The sequence below is a fragment of the Gobio gobio genome (assembly GCF_949357685.1).
Source record: "Gobio gobio genome assembly, chromosome: 9".
NCBI lineage: Eukaryota > Metazoa > Chordata > Actinopteri > Cypriniformes > Gobionidae > Gobio > Gobio gobio.
The window spans coordinates 2472000-2492696 of NC_137115.1; the positions used below are offsets into that span (position 1 = coordinate 2472000).

Sequence of the window (20697 nt, forward strand, 5' to 3'; positions counted from 1 at the left end):
CAACACACACATACACACACTCTCTGCGCACGACCGCTGCGCACTTGTCACTGGAATGATGAAGCACCTGGACGCTCCTCTTGTCTCTCGTTTTCTCTCTCTCCTGTTAAACTTCAATTGCATATGCCAGTTCTACTATCTGCAGCAGAACTCTCTTTCTTCCGCCTGCCTTTAGCTCTCTCTCTCAGAATAAATGGTGTCCCCTGATTCCTGTGTTGTTTTAGCACCTAATTCACTAAATGCATGAGCTAAATCAGTCACAAAGTCTGCACTCAATGCAATTTGCCAAGACGAATTTGTGAGTTAGTCTGCACGATTAATCGTTAAAAGATCGCAATCTCGATTCAAACACCCATGCAATCTTATTCCTAAATGACAACGATTCGGCTGTCTATCTTCTTTTGAAAGTAACATGGCGCTTAAAATAAAGATTGGACCATTACATTGTTACACAAGTAGGTGACAACAAGTGACTGTTAAAAACTTTTTTTGTCATTGAATCATTCACTCAAAAGATTCGTTCAAAAACGCTGATTCATCCAGTAATGAAACAAGTGAAGTCTTTATGAGTGAGTCACTGAATCATTCATTCAAGAGATTTGTTCAAAAACGCTGATTCATCCTGTGATGAAACAAGTGAAGTCTTTATGAGTGAGTCACTGAATCATTCATTCAAGAGATTTGATCAAAAACGCTGATTCATCCTGTGATGAAACAAGTGAAGTCTTTATGAGTGAGTCATTGAATCATTCACTCAAGGGATTCATTCAAAAAACTCTGATTCATCCAGTAATGAAACAAGTGAAGTCTTTATGAGTGAGTCATTGAATCATTCACTCAAGGGATTTGTTCAAAAACACTGATTCATCCAGTAATCATTCAAGTGAAGTCTTTATGAGTGAGTCATTGAATCATTCACTCAAGAGATTCGTTCAAAAACGCTGATTCATCGATTAATGAAACCAGTGAAGCCTTTATGAGTGAGTCATTGAATCATTCACTCAAGGGATTTGTTAAAAAATATTATTCATCCAGTAATGAAACAAGTGAAGTCTATATGAGTGAGTCATTGAATCATTCATTCAAGAGATTTGTTAAAAAATATTATTCTTCCAGTAATGAAACAAGTGAAGTCTATATGAGTGAGTTATTGAATCAATTACACAAGAGATTTGTTCAAAAACACTGATTCATCCAGTAATGAATCAAGTTAGTTCTTTATGTGTGAGTCATTGAATCATTCACTCAAAAGATTCGTTCAAAAACAATGATTCATCCAGTAATGAAAAAAGTAAAGTCTTTATGAGTGAGTCATTGAATCATTCACTCAAGGGATTTGTTCAAAAACACTGATTCATCCAGTAATGAAACTAGTGAAGTCTTTATGAGTGAGTCATTGAACCATTAATTCAAGAGATTCATTCAAAAACACTGATTCATCCAGCAATGAAACAAGTTAAGTCTTTATGAGTGAGTCATTGAACCATTCATTCAAGAGATTCATTCAAAAAAGCTGATTCATCCAGTAATGAAACAAGTGAGTCATTGAATCATTCACTCAAGAGATTCGTTCATAAACACGGATTCATCCAGTAATGAAGCGAGTGAAGCCTTTTTGAGTGAGTCATTGTTAATTCAAGAGATTCATTCAAAAATACTGATTTATCCAGTAATGGAACAAGTGAGTCATTGAATCATTCACTCAAGAGATTCGTTCATAAACACTGAGTCATCCAGTAATGAAACAAGTGAAGTCTTTATGAGTGAGTCATTGAATCATTCACTCAAGAGATTCATTCAAAAACACTGATTCATCCAGTAATGGAACAAGCGAGTCATTGAATCATTCACTCAATAGATTCGTTCATAAACACTGATTCATCCAGAAATGAAACAAGTGAAGTCTTTATGAGTGAGTCATTGAATCATTCACTCAACAGATCCATTCAAAAATGCTTATTCATCCAGTAATGAATGAAGTGAGTTATCTATGAGTGAGTCATTGAATCATTCATTCAAAACCGATTTTTAACAAATAATTAATTCAAATTCAATCAACATTTTAAAATACACAGCATCAATTATGTTATTTTTTTTACTTGTCTATTGATAATCGTGATCTGAATGTGTCCAGTCTGACATTCACAATCTCACTGCAGCTCTTTACAGTAATTCAGGACCTGAAGCTTTAAAACTCCTGGAAATGTTCCCAGTTCTCCATCATCTGAGGAATAACTGCTGTCCCCATCAAAGGAAAAAGTAAAGAAAGATCCCTTTTAAATGAAATTCTGTTTCTGATTTCGTTTTAATGACGGCATCATTATTTGCAGCGGGCATCGGGAGTTCAGTAAATAATACACAACTTGAATAATGATTCTAAAGAAACAAGAGAAACTAAATGATGAACACAATGACCCATTTCAGTGGCCCCCTTTAGACATTTTACTCACTATAAGTGTCTTTGTAACTACATGTCAACTAACTCTCAGTAGAGTATTAGTAGCCTGTTAGGTTAGGGTTGGGGTTAGTAGAATAAGTTGACCTGTAGCTGTAAAGTCACTCATAGTTTGTAGAATGATGAAGTGGACCATCAAAATAAAGTGTTTTTTACATGTAAAATATACAAATACTCAATATTTCAGTGCATTACCATCTGATTAAACAGAAATGGAGGCCGTGTTCTTTAAGTGTTATTTATATATTATTATAGTATTTATTAATATCTAGAATTAGCTTTTGTTTTTATATTTTCAGTATAAATTTTTTTTAATACGTTTTTGTCACCTTTATTGTTTTTTTTGCATTTATTGTTGTTTCTGTACTTCTACTTTTAATAATTCTAGTGCTTCAACTTAAACGAAAACCAGAAATGTTAGAACTTTATTAAAATGTAAATAAAATTAAAAGAAGTTTACGTTTTTTTTTTTTTAGTTTAGTTCCATCTGATATTTATATTTTATTTATAACAAAAACTATTTTCAATATTTTGCTGTTTTGGTTAATTATAATATAAAACTTCAAGTGCTTGGCGTTTAAGATACAGGTGTGTGCATGTGTGTAAGTCTGTTTGTGTGTGTGTGTGTGTGTGTGTGTGTCTGCGTGTATGCATGTGTGCATGTGTGTAAGTCTGTGTGTGTGTGTATGTGTGTGCGTGTATGCGCGTGTGCATGTGTGTAAGTCTGTGTGTGTGCATGTGTGTAAGTCTGTGTGTGTGTGTATGCATGTGTGTATGCGTGTGTGCATGTGTGTAAGTCTGTGTGTGTACGTGTACGCATGTGTGCATGTGTGCGCTTGTATGCGTGTGTGTATGCATGTGTGTGCATGTATGCGTGTGTGTGTGTGTGTGTGTGTGTGCGTGTGTGTGTGTATGCATGTGTGCATGTGTGTAAGTCTGTGTGTGTGTGTGTGTGTGTGTTTGTGTGTGCGTGTGTATGCGTGTATGCGTGTGTGTGTGTGCGCGTTTGTGTATGCTTGTGTGCATGTGTGTAAGTCTGTGTGTGTGTGTGTGTGCGTGTGTGTACGTGTGTATGTGCGTGCATGTGTGTGCGCGTGTATGCGTGTATGCGTGTGTGTGTGTGTGCGCGTTTGTGTATGCTTGTGTGCATGTGTGTAAGTCTGTGTGTGTGTGTGTGTTTGTGTGTGCGCGTGTGTGCGTGTGTGTGTGTGCGCGTTTGTGTATGCTTGTGTGCATGTGTGTAAGTCTGTGTGTGTGTGTGTGCGTGTGTGTACGTGTGTATGTGCGTGCATGTGTGTAAGTCTGTGTGTGTGTGAGTGTGTGTGTGCCTGTTTGTGTGTGCGTGTGTGTGAGTGTAAGTGTGCGTGTGTGTGCGTGAGTTTGTGAGTGTGTGTGTGAGAGTGTTTATTAATTGTGTTACGGCTGATTTGAGGTCTCACAGAGTGCCAGTGCCGTAGCAGTGTGTGTGTGTGTGTGTGTGTGTGTGTGTGAGAGAGATGGATTCCCCAGTGTCCAGATGTGTGCTGAGATCAAAGGCCACTGTACTCACCATCTATACAACCTGTCAGCTTTTTCCCTCAATCTCGCCTCTCCATCCCTCAACCAAACTCCTATTAAAGTGCACAACACTGATGGACAGATGCAGAGATCGTCTAAGGTTACGTATGTAACCTCTGTTCCCTGAGAACAGGGAACGAGCGCTGCGTCTAGCTGACGCTATGGGGAACGCCCTCGGCGTGACTGGTGTCTGAAGCTACTATCGAATCACGGCAAAGTCTTTGACCGACGTCAGCCCATGACGTCATCAACGTGCGACCCGGAAGTATAAAAGGGCGCCGTGCCAACACATACACATCTTCTCGTCTGAAGGGACTGTATGGCAGATAGGCCCTGAAGCATGGCAACGCGACGCAGCGCTCGTTCCCTGTTCTTAGGGAACAGAGGTTACATACGTAACCTTAGAAGTTCCCTTTCGAAAGGGAACTCTCGCTGCGTCTAGCTGACGCTATGTGGAACGATATACCAACGCCGCCATGCTGAGGGGAGTGTTTGCCCATTGGCAGTGACAACTGTCAACTCAAGTAATTCATAGAAAAACCTGAGCGATTCCCCCTCAGGTCCTGGGCTGACAGTGACAGCACTCCCTACGGTCATAGCCCAAGCTATACAACTAGACGGAACCCTAACGCACTGCGTGGAGTTCCATCTAGACAGCTCGAAGGCCCGGGACCACTACTTCCACTGAAGGGGTCCCTTCAAGGGAATGTGGCTAGGGGACCCGAAGGAACCCCAGCCAGTCACTACTCGGGAAAAAGTTCTCCCGAGTGCCACCAGGGAGGCCTGACCTGGTGCCCTAAGTGTTATGGACACTTCGGTTTAGCCAACCCTGTCTGTTCAAAACAGAGCCTCTGGATGGTGCCCAAGGGGCGTCCAAGCTAAGGGACTGAAACACAGGCAGTCTTACTTAGCCCGGAACTCAGAGACGGGTTATCCAAGAGAGCAATACTCAGCGTAGTGCTTTTCAACCCTTGCTATCAAGGGGAGTCTGCCTGCTCAAATCAAGGATCTACCAGGTGCTTGTGTTTCAAAGCAGTAGGGAGGCCGAAAGGGCCGTATGAATGATCTAACAGGGAGGCCTCATGAGAGGCCTATGACCGTCTGACCAGGCTCAGGCGGCTGAGCACTCATAGACGACCCTCATTGAGGGGAGCAGCTGAGCCTGCCTGGCGAATAACCTCCAGCTGTAGGCCTAACTACCACAAGTTCTCACAGAGAACTGGTAATCAAAGTGCCTAGCTCAGGAACTTCACCTTCAAGGAGGCCCTGTGGGCCTACTACTTGATAGCGGGTATTCCAGGGAGGCCTATAGAGGCCTACTACCTAACCGCAAGCCATGCTGGAAACCCAAGCATCCTGGCTCGGGACTCCGTCCTCAGGGAGGCCTAGTGAGGCCTACTACCTGACAGCAATACCGCCTGCTGAGGTACCCTTGTTTTCTCAAGGAGGCCTAATGGAGGCCTACTACTTGACAGTCAAGCTACGCAGGCTAGTCGGGCATCCTGTTTAAGGAACCCGTCCTCAAGGGAGGCCTATTAAGGCCTACTACCTGATAACCAGCCTTTAGGGAGGCCTGGAGAGGCCTACTACCTGTTTGCAATGCGTGCTAACTGTTTCAGATGACTGGACCCCAGGAACACCTTAGGGAGGCCTGATGGGGCCTACTACCTCGTTCGAGTGACCACCATCTGGGACTCGACAGTCAAGCTACGCAGGCTTTTCGAGCATCCTGATTAAGGAACTCGCCCTCAAGGGAGGCCTATTAAGGCCTACTACCTGATAACCAGCCTTTAGGGAGGCCTGGAGAGGCCTGCTACCTGTTTGCAATGCGTGCTAACTGTTTCAGATGACTGGATCCCAGGAACACCTTAGGGAGGCCTGATGGGCCTACTACCTTGTTCGAGTCAGGGAGGCCTATTAAGGCCTAGAATTAACAGCAGGCTTTCAGGGAGGCCTGATGAGGCCTACAACCTGCCTCTGAGAGTGACCACAATCTGGGAACTCACCCTCAGGAAAGCCTAGTAAGGTCTTAGAGTTAACAGCAGGCCTTTCAGGGAGGCCTGATGAGGCCTACAACCTGCCTCTGGTAGTGATCACAACCTGAGAGCTCACCCTCAAGGAGGCCTAGTAAGGCCTTACAACTACCAGCGGGCCTTCGGGGAGGCCTGATGAGGCCTACAACCTGATAGCCTCCAGGCTAGCTGTCCTGATGCGCACATCGGTACATACCTCCAGTGAGGCCTGTTTGAGGCCTTCCAACTGATAATGCGCCTTGTTCAAGAGGCCTACTGAGGCCTACAATTGACAGCCGACCTTCAGGAGAGTGTATTTACCCCTATTTAACCTGATAGCCAGCTAGGCTAGTAGTACCTTGATGCTTAAGCATTGTCACCTGCCTTACTAGAGGGCTGATATGGCCTACCACTGTCACCGTTTACTCTTGAGAACGGTGCAATCCTTCCTGCTAACTGGGATTCAACTGATTCATTCAGTAATGGAACAATTGAGTTCTTTATGAGTGAGTCATTGAATCATTCACTCAAGAGATTTGTTCAAAAACACTGATTCATCCAGTAATGGAACAAGTGAAGTCTTTATGAGTGAGTCATTGAATCATTCACTCAAGAGATTCGTTCAAAAACACTGATTCATCCAGTAATGAAACAAGTGAAGTCTTTATGAGTGAGTCATTGAATCATTCATTCAAAAGATTTGTTCAAAAACACTTATTCATCCAGTAATGAAACAAGTGAAGTCTTTATGAGTGAGTCATTGAATCATTCATTCAAAAGATTTGTTCAAAAACACTGATTCATCCAGTAATGAATCAAGTGAAGCCTTTATGAGTGAGTCATTAAATCATTCACTCAAGAGATTCGTTCAAAAAAACTGATTCATCCAGTAAGGAATCAAGTGAAGCCTTTATGAGTGAGTCATTGAATCATTCACTCAAGAGATTCGCTCAAAAACACTGATTCATCCAGTAATGAAACAAGTGAAGTTTTCAACAATGTGTCAGACCACAAGCCACAGTTCTGATACTGAAAAACCGTTTCTTCGCCCATTTAATCCGTTACTACACACATCAAGCATGGCTGTGCTCGAACCCGCCAGCATACTGGGACAGATGTGCATGTGCATTCGTCTTTATGCCTGTGAATAATTCTGCAATTGGACATCTGCTACAGTCGTCCACCGGAGAAGAGGAATAAGAGAGACATGGAGGTGTAAAGACAGCCAGAGAATTAGGGATGTAGAGAGACGGTGGAGGATGAACGTGAATAAAGGAGGGGAGAACTATGTCCATCAAACGTTATTGAAACAAATAGTGTTATTCAGAGTGTTGTGGAAAAGGCTGTTCCAGCGCAGTCAGACTGTTTGACAGATGAAGCATTAGAGATTCACTGAGCAGAGAGACTCTACCTCAACCCTTGCTGAGGCTTTGCAGTGTCCTGATTAGTATTCTGCAGAGGAGCAGGCCATAGTCTAAATATAGCCAATGAAAACAAGACCAGTAGCATCACACCGCTAGCACTGGAACACTGGCTGCTCACCAGACACACACCGGTCAGATCAGCACGGATATCGGCCAGTTCAGTGTTTAAAGGTGATGCTTTTTCTTTTTCTGTGCAAAAACACCTTCTCTTATCCCGCATTAATATGCAGAGACGACTATAAATAGCCATTCGTAGGCTGATTCATCCCTCAAATGTGTGAAACTGTGGGGATTTCAAAACTGCGTTAGAAGAACTGGCTCAACCAGTGGCGTGAGTTTGGGGGCGGGGCTATTCATGTGTCCGACCAATGGCTAAATGGATGGAGATGCAATTTCGTGCCACAGTAATTACACACTTCACCTATGCAATCAAATCAAAATCAGCCATCCAACCATTCTGAAATGCAAATCTCTTAAACTGCATTAAAATAATCAATAGGATAAACAAAACATGCCATGTTGCAGAATATTTCATCCTATCATCCCATGCTCTACATCTCCCCTTTGCCTTTTACATGTCCATTAATGCGGCATGCATCTTTAATATATGTCCCGAGTAATTGTACTATATAGACAGAACGAACTTTAAACCTCGACTAGTTTGTCTGAACGTTTAGTCGGCTAGTGATCATAAGAGACACATCTACTGAAGAGTTAAAATAATCAAATAAAATAAAAATTAAAATAAAATAAAATAAAAATAAAATAAAATAAAATAAAATAAAATAAAATAAAATAAAATAAAATAAAATAAAATAAAATAAAATAAAATAAAATAAAATAAAATAAATAAATAAAATAAAATAAAATAAAATAAAATAAAATAAAGTAAAGTAAAGTAAAGTAAAGTAAAGTAAAGTAAAGTAAAGTAAAATAAAATAAAATAAAATAAAATAATAAAATAAAATAAATGAATAAATAAATAAAAAATAAAATAATAAAATAAAATAAAATAAAATAAAATAAAATAAAATAAAATAAAATAAAATAAAATAAAATAAAATAAAATAAAATAAAATAAAATAAAATAAAATAAAATAAATACAAATAAAATAATAAAATAACAGATTTTTCAAAAAACGTAACTAACTACAATAATGAAATAAAATTAATATTTTAACTGAACAAAAAGTCTCTCATGGCTGTTTCTGTGAATTTTAAATTAAATTAAATTAAATACTCAAACAAGTATTTGGCCTTTTTAGTCCAAATAACTAAATAATTAAATACATATAAATAAATATATAAATAAATATAAAACAAAACAAAAAAATAAATTAAATAAATAAATAAAAAATCATAAAATTCAATTAAATTCAACTAAAAATAAATTAAAAAACAAAACATAAAATAAAATATATATTTTTTTAATTAAAAGTAATAAATAAATAAAATAAAATAATAAAATAAAATAAAATAAAATAAAATAAAATAAAATAAAATAAAATAAAATAAAATAAAATAAAATAAAATAAAATAAAATAAATAAAATAAAATAAATAAAATAAAATAAAATAAAATAAAATAAAATAAATAAAATAAAATAAAATAAAATAAAATAAAATAAAATAAAATTAAATAAAATAAAATAAAATAAAATAAAATAAAATAAAATAAATAAAATAAAATAAAATAAAATAAATAAAAGAAAATAAAATAAAATAAAATAAAATAAAATAAAATAAAATAAAATAATAAAATAAAATAAAATAAAATAAAATAAAATAAAATAAAATAAAATAAAATAAAATAAAATAAAATAAAATAAAAACCTCAAACAAGTATAAACGTTTTTGCCCATATTGAAACAATCATTTTCATCTTGGTGTTATTAGTTGGTTTATTTACATCTTCAGTCCGGATAGCCCCGATCTCCTTCCCAATGGAATAAAGCAAATGTTCTTTTAAAAGAGAAACTATATATCTTGACCCATTCTGACACTAAACCCAGTGCTCGTATCTTAACTAACCCTGTGATGAAGATTTGTGTGTGAGATGACCGATCCTCCAGTCAAACTATAAACACACATCAGTGAGGACGGAGGATTCGGATTCACTGGATCAGACTATTTGCAATTTGTAAGGTGACCTGAAAGTGGATAAACCCTCCCTCTCTTTCCAGACCACCATCATTTGTCTCCCTCATACACAGAGGACGCATCAGTAACGTCCTCACATGGCACGGACAGATGCTAGCGCGTCCTGCAAACACACACACACACACACACACACACACACACACACACACACACACTAAATTACAGCCCCAAAACTCAATGTTCCCGTCAGCCGCTGCACACAGCACAAACTAGGGCACAGTTAATCTGTTGAAAAGATGGTGGAGGTGTCCTAGTTTATTTGACACACTGCAGTTACTACACGCCACGCTTTGGAGGTTGAAGGTTTACAGGAAGTGCAGTGTACATAAGGAAACAACAAGCGCTGGATTTGTGTTTTGGTTATTCAAACCACACACAGAAAGTTGCCCTAAGAGCCCTGGATTATAGAAAGCACTCATGTGGCTTGAACAATACGAGCAAATCTTTTTTTCTCAACCAAGTCTTTCTCAGTTTTGTGGATTTTCCTGCTCTCAAGACCAGCCTGAGCGTTTTATTGGTTGTGGTTGGATCTACTGAACCAATCCACCACTTTCTTTCATTTGTGAACAAACAAATGCAAACTGGCAAATTGTTGGAGAACGGAAAATGCATGTAATTTAGGGCTGGGCGATATGGCTGAAAACTGTATCACGATATAAGTGTTTCATATCGGTCGATATCGATAATTATTGATATTTTGACCTATTTAAAATAAGGACCAGGAGAAAAATATTTTACATTTAAACATTTTTATTTTAAACTTAACCTGATTATAATCTCCTGAGTTATAAAGGCAGAAATATCAACACAGCCATGGAAGACATTCAAATAATTAAATTATAAAGTCTAAAATCACAATGACCACTGAACAATTAATTTGTTACATTTATATAGCGCTTTTCTAGGCACTCAAAGTGCTTTGCATAGAAGGGGGAATCTCTTCATCCACCACCAATGTGCAGCATCACCTGGATGATACGACGGCAGCCATTTTGCGCCAGAACGCCCACCACACACTAGCTGATTGGTGGAGAGGAGAGGAGTGATGAAGCCAGTCGTATATATATATATATATATATATATATATATATATATATATATATATATATATATATATATATGGGGATAATTAGGAGGCCATGATGGACAGGGGCCAATGGGCAAATTTGGCCAGGATGCCGGGGTTAAGGCCTTTGCACACTCGCATTGCGAAATTTTCGCACTTCAAAAAATAAATGCGACCTCACGTTATGTCAATCACGCTTGCACACTGCCTCCGAAACGTATGTCCGTCAAAAAAAAAAATCGGAACAGGTTTGATTTTCTGCGTTTTTCGCATCCGTTTTCCCATCTACAGTGCCGATGCCCAACCTAAAACTGCTGGCAATGCTGGTGAATGAATCGCCAGTGCTCCTCAGATACCTACAATTATATATTCAAATATTATTGTATCAAAAATACGACAAATATTATTATATCACAGCTATAATTATAGCACACCAAGTCCCTGTAAACCCTGTGTGTGTGTGTGTGTGTGTGTGTGTGTGTGTGTGTGTGTGTGTGTGTGTGTGTGTGTGTGTGTGTGTGTGTGTGTGTACGTGCGGATCCATACCTTAGACATAGGCTACTGCCAGTCTCTGTTCAGGATCAATTGATTCACGGAAATTGGTGGTCTTCTTTTTAATATATGGCTCCGGTATCGCTAGCAAAGCATCAAACGGAGCCACTGACATTCTAAAGTAAACTTTGAATCGGTCTGGATAATCCCGCAGCTCCTTGATAAGGAGGTGGAAGACGGCATTTTGTGTTGTTTTGCGTTTTTTCCGTAACGCACTCATTAACACGCATCGGACTCAGTGTGCAAGGTCTCTGTGCGTGACGAAGTTTTCGGATCACAAATACAGAAAAACGCATGCGAAAATTTCGGACTCAGAGTGCAAAGGCCTTTACACCCCTACTCTTTTTCGAAGGACATCCTGGGATTTTTAATGACCACAGAGAGTCAAGAAAATTATCTCTTAACATTAAGGTTATTTCTTTGTTACTGTTACCGTTTAGATGCTTTTTATCATAAGGCACTGATGCAGAGTACCTCAGCATGTAGTTTCATAGGCTGAATCTGAAATCGCCCCCTATACCCTTAAATAGGGCATTTTTTTGAAGGGACAGCCATTTGTAGTGGTGTCCGAAACCATAGTGGACGTTATTGAGTGCACTCAAACTCGCTCACTTGTTTCATTCACTCCTTCAAGTGAACTGTATCAGTAGGGAATAGTGATTGAGGGTTTAGGGGCCAGACAAAAGTATAAACAAGGCTGCTAAAACAAGCTTGTGGTATTACCAATCTTGGTTGGGTCTTGCATAATTTGCAGACGACATTGGTCTGACTACGGTCACACTTATAAAATCAAAAAAACTGTCTTACGTGTCTATTGCGATACATAACGTTATCATTTTATCGCCCAGCCCTAATCTAATTTAACGATTCTTGTGAATTTCGACACTCATGACCGACTGAACAAAAAGGGACTTATCGTTCGTGAACGAGCAAGGAATCTTTGTTCAAAGATGAATCCACTAGGATATTTCTTTCATGATGCAACAAGGCGTCTCGTTTATATATTAAGATCAAATCAAATCCTCGTTTGCATCTCAGTGTTTCAGTCTTTGGATTCAAATTTGGATAAGATACGTTGACTGAAACACTGTCACTTATAGGCCTTTATTTTAAAATAAAACAATATAATATAGTAAAGTATAATCAAATTCAAGGTACAAACACAAAATTGCCCTAAAAGCTCCATTTTAAAATAAACGATGATGTGGCTTGGACAAATACAAACTAATGTACAAATCTTTTTATCATGCACAATTTATTCAAAAAGTACAAATATTCCAAGTGTCCCGAGGCCAAACGATTAATTTGTGTGAAGAAAATCCCCTAAAGCGATCAGCGTGTCCATCCGCCGAAGATCATGCACACATCAAATTTCACAAATTGTCGCCTGTTACATCAGATTTCATAGTGAAATGACCAATGTTTTGACCGATCGCGTCATGCTAAAGAGTCGAGTGTATCTTTTGAATGAGATATGACTGAGTGTGTGTGTGCGTTCACGGAGCCGGATCATCATTTCAGCGATTAAAGCATTAAGATCAACTCTGTTCTTCACATAAAGATATCGTATGACTTCAGAAGACTTGGAATGCAACATGAGTTCATACTTTTATACTGTTGTTGGTCAGTTCTTGCATTAAATACCTGTGACTGTACTTGTACTTGTTTTATATTGTACCCAGAAGTGGGTAGGTTTAGGGTAGGTTAGTTGCTCTAAAATATAAAAGTAGCCTATAAAGATTCATAAAATCAATTTTTTTTTTAAAAAGCATCTTGATCTGTCGCATTGGGCAAACAACTGAAGTCAATGGAGTACCTTTAGCGTCTTCATTGTGAAGCGGAAGACACTTCAGATTATGACGCCTTGGGAGTGAGAATGGGTTGGACAATTTAATCCAGATATTTTAATCCAATCCGCAAATTTGTTTGAAGATCCAAATTAGCCAGAGATCAGTTATCAATATTAGAAGATCTGGCATCTGTCAAAACATCTGAGATGTGTCAAGCGATGTACGAAAAATGGACCCCAGTTCATGTCTGAGTTTTCTGGTCACTCTTCTAGCTCTCTTATTTCCCCCACATATTTGTCTCCTAGGTTAGTGATTAATTAGAGTCCTGGTTTCAGGTGAGTCTCATTAATTAGCTCCTCAGTTTCTAGTAATGCTGCGTTCCAGGCAGGTTTTTGAGCCCGTAAGTTACAACTTCAAACCACGACTCATGACTTTGTAGCATTCCAGGCAAAGTCACGCCACATTGCCTGTAGAAAGATGTAAACAAAGCATGGTGGACCTTATGCTCATTTACAATCATTTCTATCAAGTGCTTACTCCTTGCTTATTTGAGGTAAACAGAGGAGAAAGAACGGCGCATATGGCAAGAAAAGCTGTTATACCTTTTATTTTACGTTATTTGTATATTTGTTTCATAAACACTTCAAATATGTCAATAGAATCAGGTGAAGTTTGCAGAAAACTATTTTATTTTATGATTTTTTTTAAATATGTCAATAGCGAGGTAAATAATCTATGACTTTGACCTATAATTATTAAAGAATGAAACAGTAAAATATGAAAATCACCACAGTGTTACTTGAAAACATGTAGAACAAGAATCAGGTGGAGTTTGCAGAAAACTATTTTATTTGATGTTTTTATGATTTTTTTTTTAAATATTTCTACCGACACCATCGATCTAGTACGAGTTCACGGGTTCAGTGTTAATTTTGACAGTAAATTTTGATTTAGTTTTAGTCATATTTTAGTCACCTGAATTGCTTTTAGTTTTAGTCTAGTTTTAGTCGACTAAAATCGAATGAGTTTAGTTCAATTGTAATACATTAAGCATTTAAGCATCACATAACGGACTGTCACTTGAACTGACATTTTGTTTTTGACATTAAAAATACACGAAAGAGCTCAACTCAGTTTTTTGTTTGTTTTTTAAAAACATCTATATAGTTTTTATAACTGTGTATTTCTGTTTTAGTCAGTAGGCCATATCAGGTTAAGCTAAAGCTTCAAATAAGTGTTTTTTATTTTATTTCAGTTAACATTTATTTAATTTCAAGTAATGGAGATTTTTTTTAATGGTTTTAGTGAACTATTATAACCCTGATACTTTATTGAATATGTGTCAAATACTGGTCTTTCCTCCCAACTATGAATTAAATTGGAATTAAGTTAAATACAGTTTATTGTGTAAGCAAAAACGAATATATAATGCATGACTTTTAATTATAAACAATCTTAAAATACACATTGACTCTTATTTTGAAATGTCTGCGCCTTACTATTGCAGTTGCAGGAGCTCATTAAAGTTCAGGAGATCAAATATGCATTGTTACAACCGTCTAAAACATATTACTATATAAACATCGTAAAGTAAACATTGTCATTATTCATCAGCATTAGTTCATAAACAATTGCCTGACATAAATGTGTTATTCATTGATTGTGATTGCTCTGGAGCTGGATTGGTGATGCATGAGCCTATAGGCTGTATGTTTTCCAGCAGTTAGAAAAGAAGCCTATAAAGTATTCATAAAATATATATTTTTTAAAAGCATCTTGATCTGTCGCATTGGGCAAACAACTGAAGTCAATGGAGTAGCTGCACGTCTAGGGCTGCCTTTAGCGTCTTCATTGTGAAGCGGAAGACACTTGACCGTCCTTCAGATTATGACGCCTTGGGAGTGAGAATGGGTTGGACAATTTAATCCAGATATTTTAATCCAATCCGCAAATTTGTTTGAAGATCCAAATTAGCCAGAGATCAGTTATCAATATTAGAAGATCTGGCATCTGTCAAAACATAAGCGTGGTACGAAGAACGGACCCCAGTTCATGTCTGAGTTTTCTGGTCACTCTTCTAGCTCTCTTATTTCCCCCACATATTTGTCTCCTAGGTTAGTGATTCATTTGTTCAACTCAAATGTGCGCAGTTCTGACCGGATCTCTTCCCTAATCGACCCTCCCTAACATTTTCGTCTCGTTTTTATTTGTTATCGAAGTTTTCGTCATAGTTTTTGTCATCCAACACTAGTTTTTATTTAGTTATCGTCTCGTTTTCGTCAGTGAAAAAAGGTTGTTGACGAAAATTATGACGGAAATGATTCAGTGTCAACGAAATGAACACTGAACGAGTGGGAAGTCACGGGTTTGACTGCAGTTCCAGTGCACTTTCACGGGTAGAAGGTTTGATTTCATGGTAGAAGCTCTTTGATTTTAGTTCCTCTTTGTCTAGCTTTATTTTAGGTCAATGTGATGGTGGTCACCCTTGCTATTTTTCCGTTTATTGTGCATATTCGTAGATTCAAAGGTCGTCTAAGTATCTTCTTCACACATCGTGACAGTATTATTTTGAGTCAATCGGTTGAGTGAATCATTCAATGAGACGACACTCGCTTCTGCTGTATCGATGTGAACCAGTGTTTGGAGTCTCCGCTAGCATGCGTTCGTATCCTCAGTGTCCCGTCTCTGTGTGCGGTGTTGAAGCGTCTGTTCACCGTCAGACGTTTGAGTCGCTGTGATTCAGCCGTCTCAGTGGCCAGGTCTCTTTCATCCGCTCTTAAAGAGACGCCCCATTACCCGGGCCACCATATCTGTTCCTTTTGAACTCTCGGCTTCCCATTAGGCCTTTTCTCAGCACTGTGTCAGTCATCCTGGAGCGGGAGACGTTACTGACAGATATTCTGACAATCTCACAAACGCTGCCAAACAAATGTTTGGCTTGTCCTTTCAAGCATTTGTGTGCCATTTCTCTAAAACCTTTCTCTGTGTTTAATAGCTTAATGCCTCTTACTGAGATGATGCCTTGGGCTGAAGCCTTCTTTCTTTGCCGAGTATTTTATTTCCCCCCTATTTTTCCATCCCCGAATGTTTGTCTCTTCAAGCGAACCGCTGAGAGGAACCAAACTGGCTTCCCTTGAATTACAAACAATATGAAAGGGAGTCACAATGCAGAAAGCCACACGGATTAAAGCGTTTCACGGCAAACGCAATGAAAGCGCATTAAAAATGTTAAATATAAAAAAGCATGGGCTCAGACTCAGCATGGTCCACGTCCAACGGCTGTGTCTCACATATTGGCTGAGCTGGCATTGATCATTTTACAGTTGGCTGCCGGAGGTTTGCGGCCAGCAGACGAAAAACAAATTCACTCAGTAGGAGCCGCTCGCCTCGCTGCCCTTTATAGCAGTGCTAAAACCCTGGCCGAGGAACAGCACGACGGCTGTCAGAAAACACTGCCCAGAGTAACCCTTCACACTTCTCGTTTCCTCACGTGAGCACGAGATGTCAGTCAAAGGTTCTATATGAAACCTTAAAGGGATAGTTCATCCAAAAATGAAAATTAGCCCATGATTTACTCTCCCTTAAGTCATCCGAGGTGTGTATGACATTCTTCTTTCAGACGAGTTATATTAAAAATGTTCAGGCTAATCCAAGCATTTTAATAGCAGTTGCTCTGTTTTTGAAGTCCATAAAAGTGCATCTGTCCATCATATAACTGCTCCACGCGGCTCCGGGGTGTTAATAAAGGCCTTCTGAAGCGAATCGATGCGTTTGTGTAAGAAAAATATCCATATTTAAAAATGTATTTCATTTTTTTCTATGGCTCTGCATCAGCCGCGCCATCACTTCCAGTGAATAAGGTCAAAATACCGGCATGATCATAGATATATACATAGATGCCCATTAGTGCCTGCGGATCGGTCGAATGAGGCATCTACGTATATATATCTACGATCACATCAGTATTTTGACCTTATTCGCCGGAAGTTATGGCGCTGAGAATACTAGATGACATTCGTCTGATAAGTGGTAAAAAAAATAACATAAATACTGTTCGGTTTTGTGTCTTAAGACATCAATGTGTCGCCACGAGCTGCAGGTTTAATAAAGATTCGTATGTCTGTGTGTTTTTACTCTCATTGCTCTCATACTCTAAAATATCCCCATTGACATCATTGACAACACTGTTAAAAATCTTCATTTGTGTTCGACTGAAGAAACAAACACACCTACATCTCGGATGCCCTGAGGGTCAGCAGATACACATAAACATTTCGTTTTGGGTGAACTATCCCTTTAAAGGGTTCAGTCGGGTGCTTAGAACCTTTTAGGGGAAAAGTCTTATAACTCAATGGTCATTTTTGTAGTTATGACAATGTGTAAAAACAAGTTCCTTAAATGTATAATCAACTTGGATGACATTGGATTTCAACTTAGGGCGTTTTCACACCTGTAAGTCCACACCAAGGTCCGAATCAAAGTTCATGTTTTGATACATTTCATACATTTGGTTAGTTTCGGTTTGGTTTCACATTGCCATTATGCGAGCGCAGTAAAGAACTGTACATGACACACTTGCGTCCAGTCGTCATCATCATGTGGGCGGCATCTGGACATGATCCATGTCATGAATATGGTCTGCTATAGCCTATTTTACATACCTTTCAAAATGTGGTAAATAACAGCATGAGCAACAAATAATTAAATTTTCTTAAGACAATGTTCACAATTAATATTAGCAGTTGTTTTGCATTTTTTTCTGAAAAAAAAAGATTAATATATATATTTATTTATCACAAAATCTGGATGTCCTGCAACAATGGCACCCATGTTGGGTTTAGGACAGGCTGACTAATTGATCACAGAAAACTTGAAATAATTTGAAATAATTTGACCAGCATACTCAAGACAGACCAGGCTATGATAAATGATAAAAGGATTTGATGAAAAAATCTTTCTTATGCCCAAAACAAGACACTAAAGAGTATGTAACTTGTGGGTTTTAGGGTTACTGTGATTTTGTTTGGGAACCTTCAGAAAACTTGATTTTTCTCAAAATTGACTTTGCTGACTCTATCGACTTCATTTTGCCAGATTCCAACATATCAAAATTTGTAGGTTTTTTAAATAGAGAATAACGACTAATGACTCATTTTGTGCGGGAAATATGTTACGGAAATATGACTGGAAAAGTGTGAAGAATTCAAAAACGTGAAATGTCTGTCATGTTCTGACAATAAAGAGTAGTAAACCACAATTAGTGATCTGGTTACTTTCACCTAGGAGTAAAAATCCGCTTTAAATATATCTTTAATTTGAAAGATATAAAGATTTGACATTTATTATGATAACTATCAATATCGACTGATATGAAACATTTTACCTTGCCAATATTTTGGTCATAACGCCCGGCCCTATTTTCCAGTAAATCACACAAAAAAATTGTGATTGTGACCGTTTGGGGGCCTCAATTTTTTTGAATATGTGGACTTTGAATATTGTTATGGACAATGGGGGAGTCCAAAAGGTGGAAAATCACTGTCGTAGACTTTATTGCTAGAAAAAAATGAAATTACCCATTAAACATCAAAGTACTATGCAATCATTTAAGAAATTTCACCTTGTATAGAACCTTTTTGGCAAGAATATCTATATGGGACCGTTTTTCTAAGAGTGTATTGGAGCCTGTTTACCGTTTGCAGGCCAGGCTTGAACACACTTTAATTGGCTCCCATTACAATTCTCGTATTGTCAGATTTCAGACAGGAACTCCAGTTGCGTTCTTTAACAAAAGGTTCAGCGGGATCCAAAGTAACGTAATGTTTTTAACAACAGAGATCGTTGAGCAGCTCTCGGCATCCCTAGAAAGTTTATTTTTCCCCCGCTCAAGGTTATTCAGCAGTGTTGTTCAGTCAAAGATCAATACTATAGCCTGTGCTTGCCCAAGGTTTCCATAAAAGAGCTTCTTTGTGAATGGAACAGCAGCTCATATTGATTTGCTTAGCTTGTTTTATGTGTGTGAAAAACTCTTGTTATTTAAAAAAAGCTATAGATTGCGTGACAAGTCTGACTGTCGCTCAAAAAATGCTTTCTCTGGGTGCGACGACACATCCGTAACGGATAAACAACATTGTTTCGTGGCAGGAATTCCACTTTCGGTGTGGAAGTGCACAAGCCATACATATTCATTAAAGTCGGAGACAGGTTTTGGTTTTAAAATGATAGGGATCGCTTGTGCATGGCGCTGTGTTTACCTAATTGCACGAGTTATTGCATCACACAGACGCAGTTCCCTACAGCGACACCTCAATCTTCCCGCCTGCCATTGCTAAACAAATATCACCACAACAGCATAAACTCAAAGTCAAAGCAACCTTGAGGACGCTGCTGGCCGATATTGCCACCTGTCAATCAAATCTTGCAGCATTAGTGGTGAGGTGTCGCTGCGCTCCAGGAGCCCATCAGCTCCTGTGGTTGGCCAACAATGACAAATGGATGTGTGTGGCCACATATGATTGTTTTATTACAATTTTGGGGCTTTTATTCCCAGAGACAGCGGAGATATGAGAGCCTCCTTCCTCGTATAATGCCATCTGCATTAAACTAATTTATACGTGTGAGAAAAATATGAAATGTGACACTATAATGAAAACTTGTTGACTTGGTTCAGGTATTTATCTGACAGAATGATTAGGCAAAATCAGGCAAACTACAGATACAGGTTTTACTATACAATGCAAAACGTGCATCTGACAGGAAAATGCACAAATCAAAGCCATTACTAAATCATTAAAGGGAATAAAAGGGAACAAATAAGAACGGTAAAAGAAGTACTAGGTCTGACTATAGCTGTGAAGTGTTTACCCATTTAAAACTTTTGCAAATTATATTATAAAAAACATTCTTGTCTCGTCACATTCAGTTATGAATGACACCCTTTACATTTCAATTCAAAATGGCGAAATTACATAAAACAAGTTGTTTGCATCACTATATGTTAATGAGTCGTTACGCATATCTTGTCAACTATATCAACAATATCAGTCGTTAAATATGAAATGTTTAGCTACTTATATCTTACCACGCACGCACTCTTTTACCGTAAAAACGAATTGGGATTCACACTCATCTTCAGTGAACATTGAAGGATTAGTTCACTTTTAACTAAACTTTTGCTGATATTTTACTCACCCGATGTCATCCAAGATGTCCATGTCTTTTTACTCTGTAAACCCCAACGCTCAAAATACTGATTGGTTTGAGTCGGACAAACTTAAATTAAACATATTTCTTCAGTTAAATGAACTGTTTTCTTTTGAGTTCACAGCACTGACCAGAGTTGGGGAAAGTTACTTTGAAAAGGAATGCATTACAATATTGCGTTACTCCCTTAAAAAGTAACTAATTGAGTTACTTTTTAAGAAAAGTAATGTGTTACGTTACTTTTGCATTACTTTTTCTCACCTGGGATGGGCTTGTTTTTTTTTTATAACAAAAAAGTTATATTTTTGTGCAACGGTAAAGACCTCTTCATACCAAAATGTAAATAATAAGCCCCTGGCTGAGGTAAAGATGCAGATTCCCACATGAACAGTAGAGGGCGCAGCTCTGGATAATGGAGAATAGATGCAGGAGAAAAGAGTTTTACCAATAAAAACAAACAATCTAGTAATTTTCATCAT

The 20697-nt window shown here is 38.1% G+C and overlaps 1 protein-coding gene across 3 annotated transcripts in view; it reads right to left on the minus strand.

The window, feature by feature from the left end:
* insyn1 (inhibitory synaptic factor 1) overlaps positions 1-20697 on the minus strand; it is a 122309-nt gene that overhangs the window by 66255 nt on the left and 35357 nt on the right. Inside the window, exon 1 of one of the 3 annotated variants that reach the window (XM_079824660.1) lies at positions 9598-9701. The exons of the other annotated variants lie outside the window; for them this stretch is intronic. Within the exon in view, the coding sequence (XP_079680786.1) occupies positions 9598-9669 (72 nt within the window). The 5' untranslated portion in view covers positions 9670-9701. Of the gene's footprint in view, positions 1-9597; positions 9702-20697 lie in introns of those variants that run through there. 3 annotated transcript variants of the gene reach the window in all.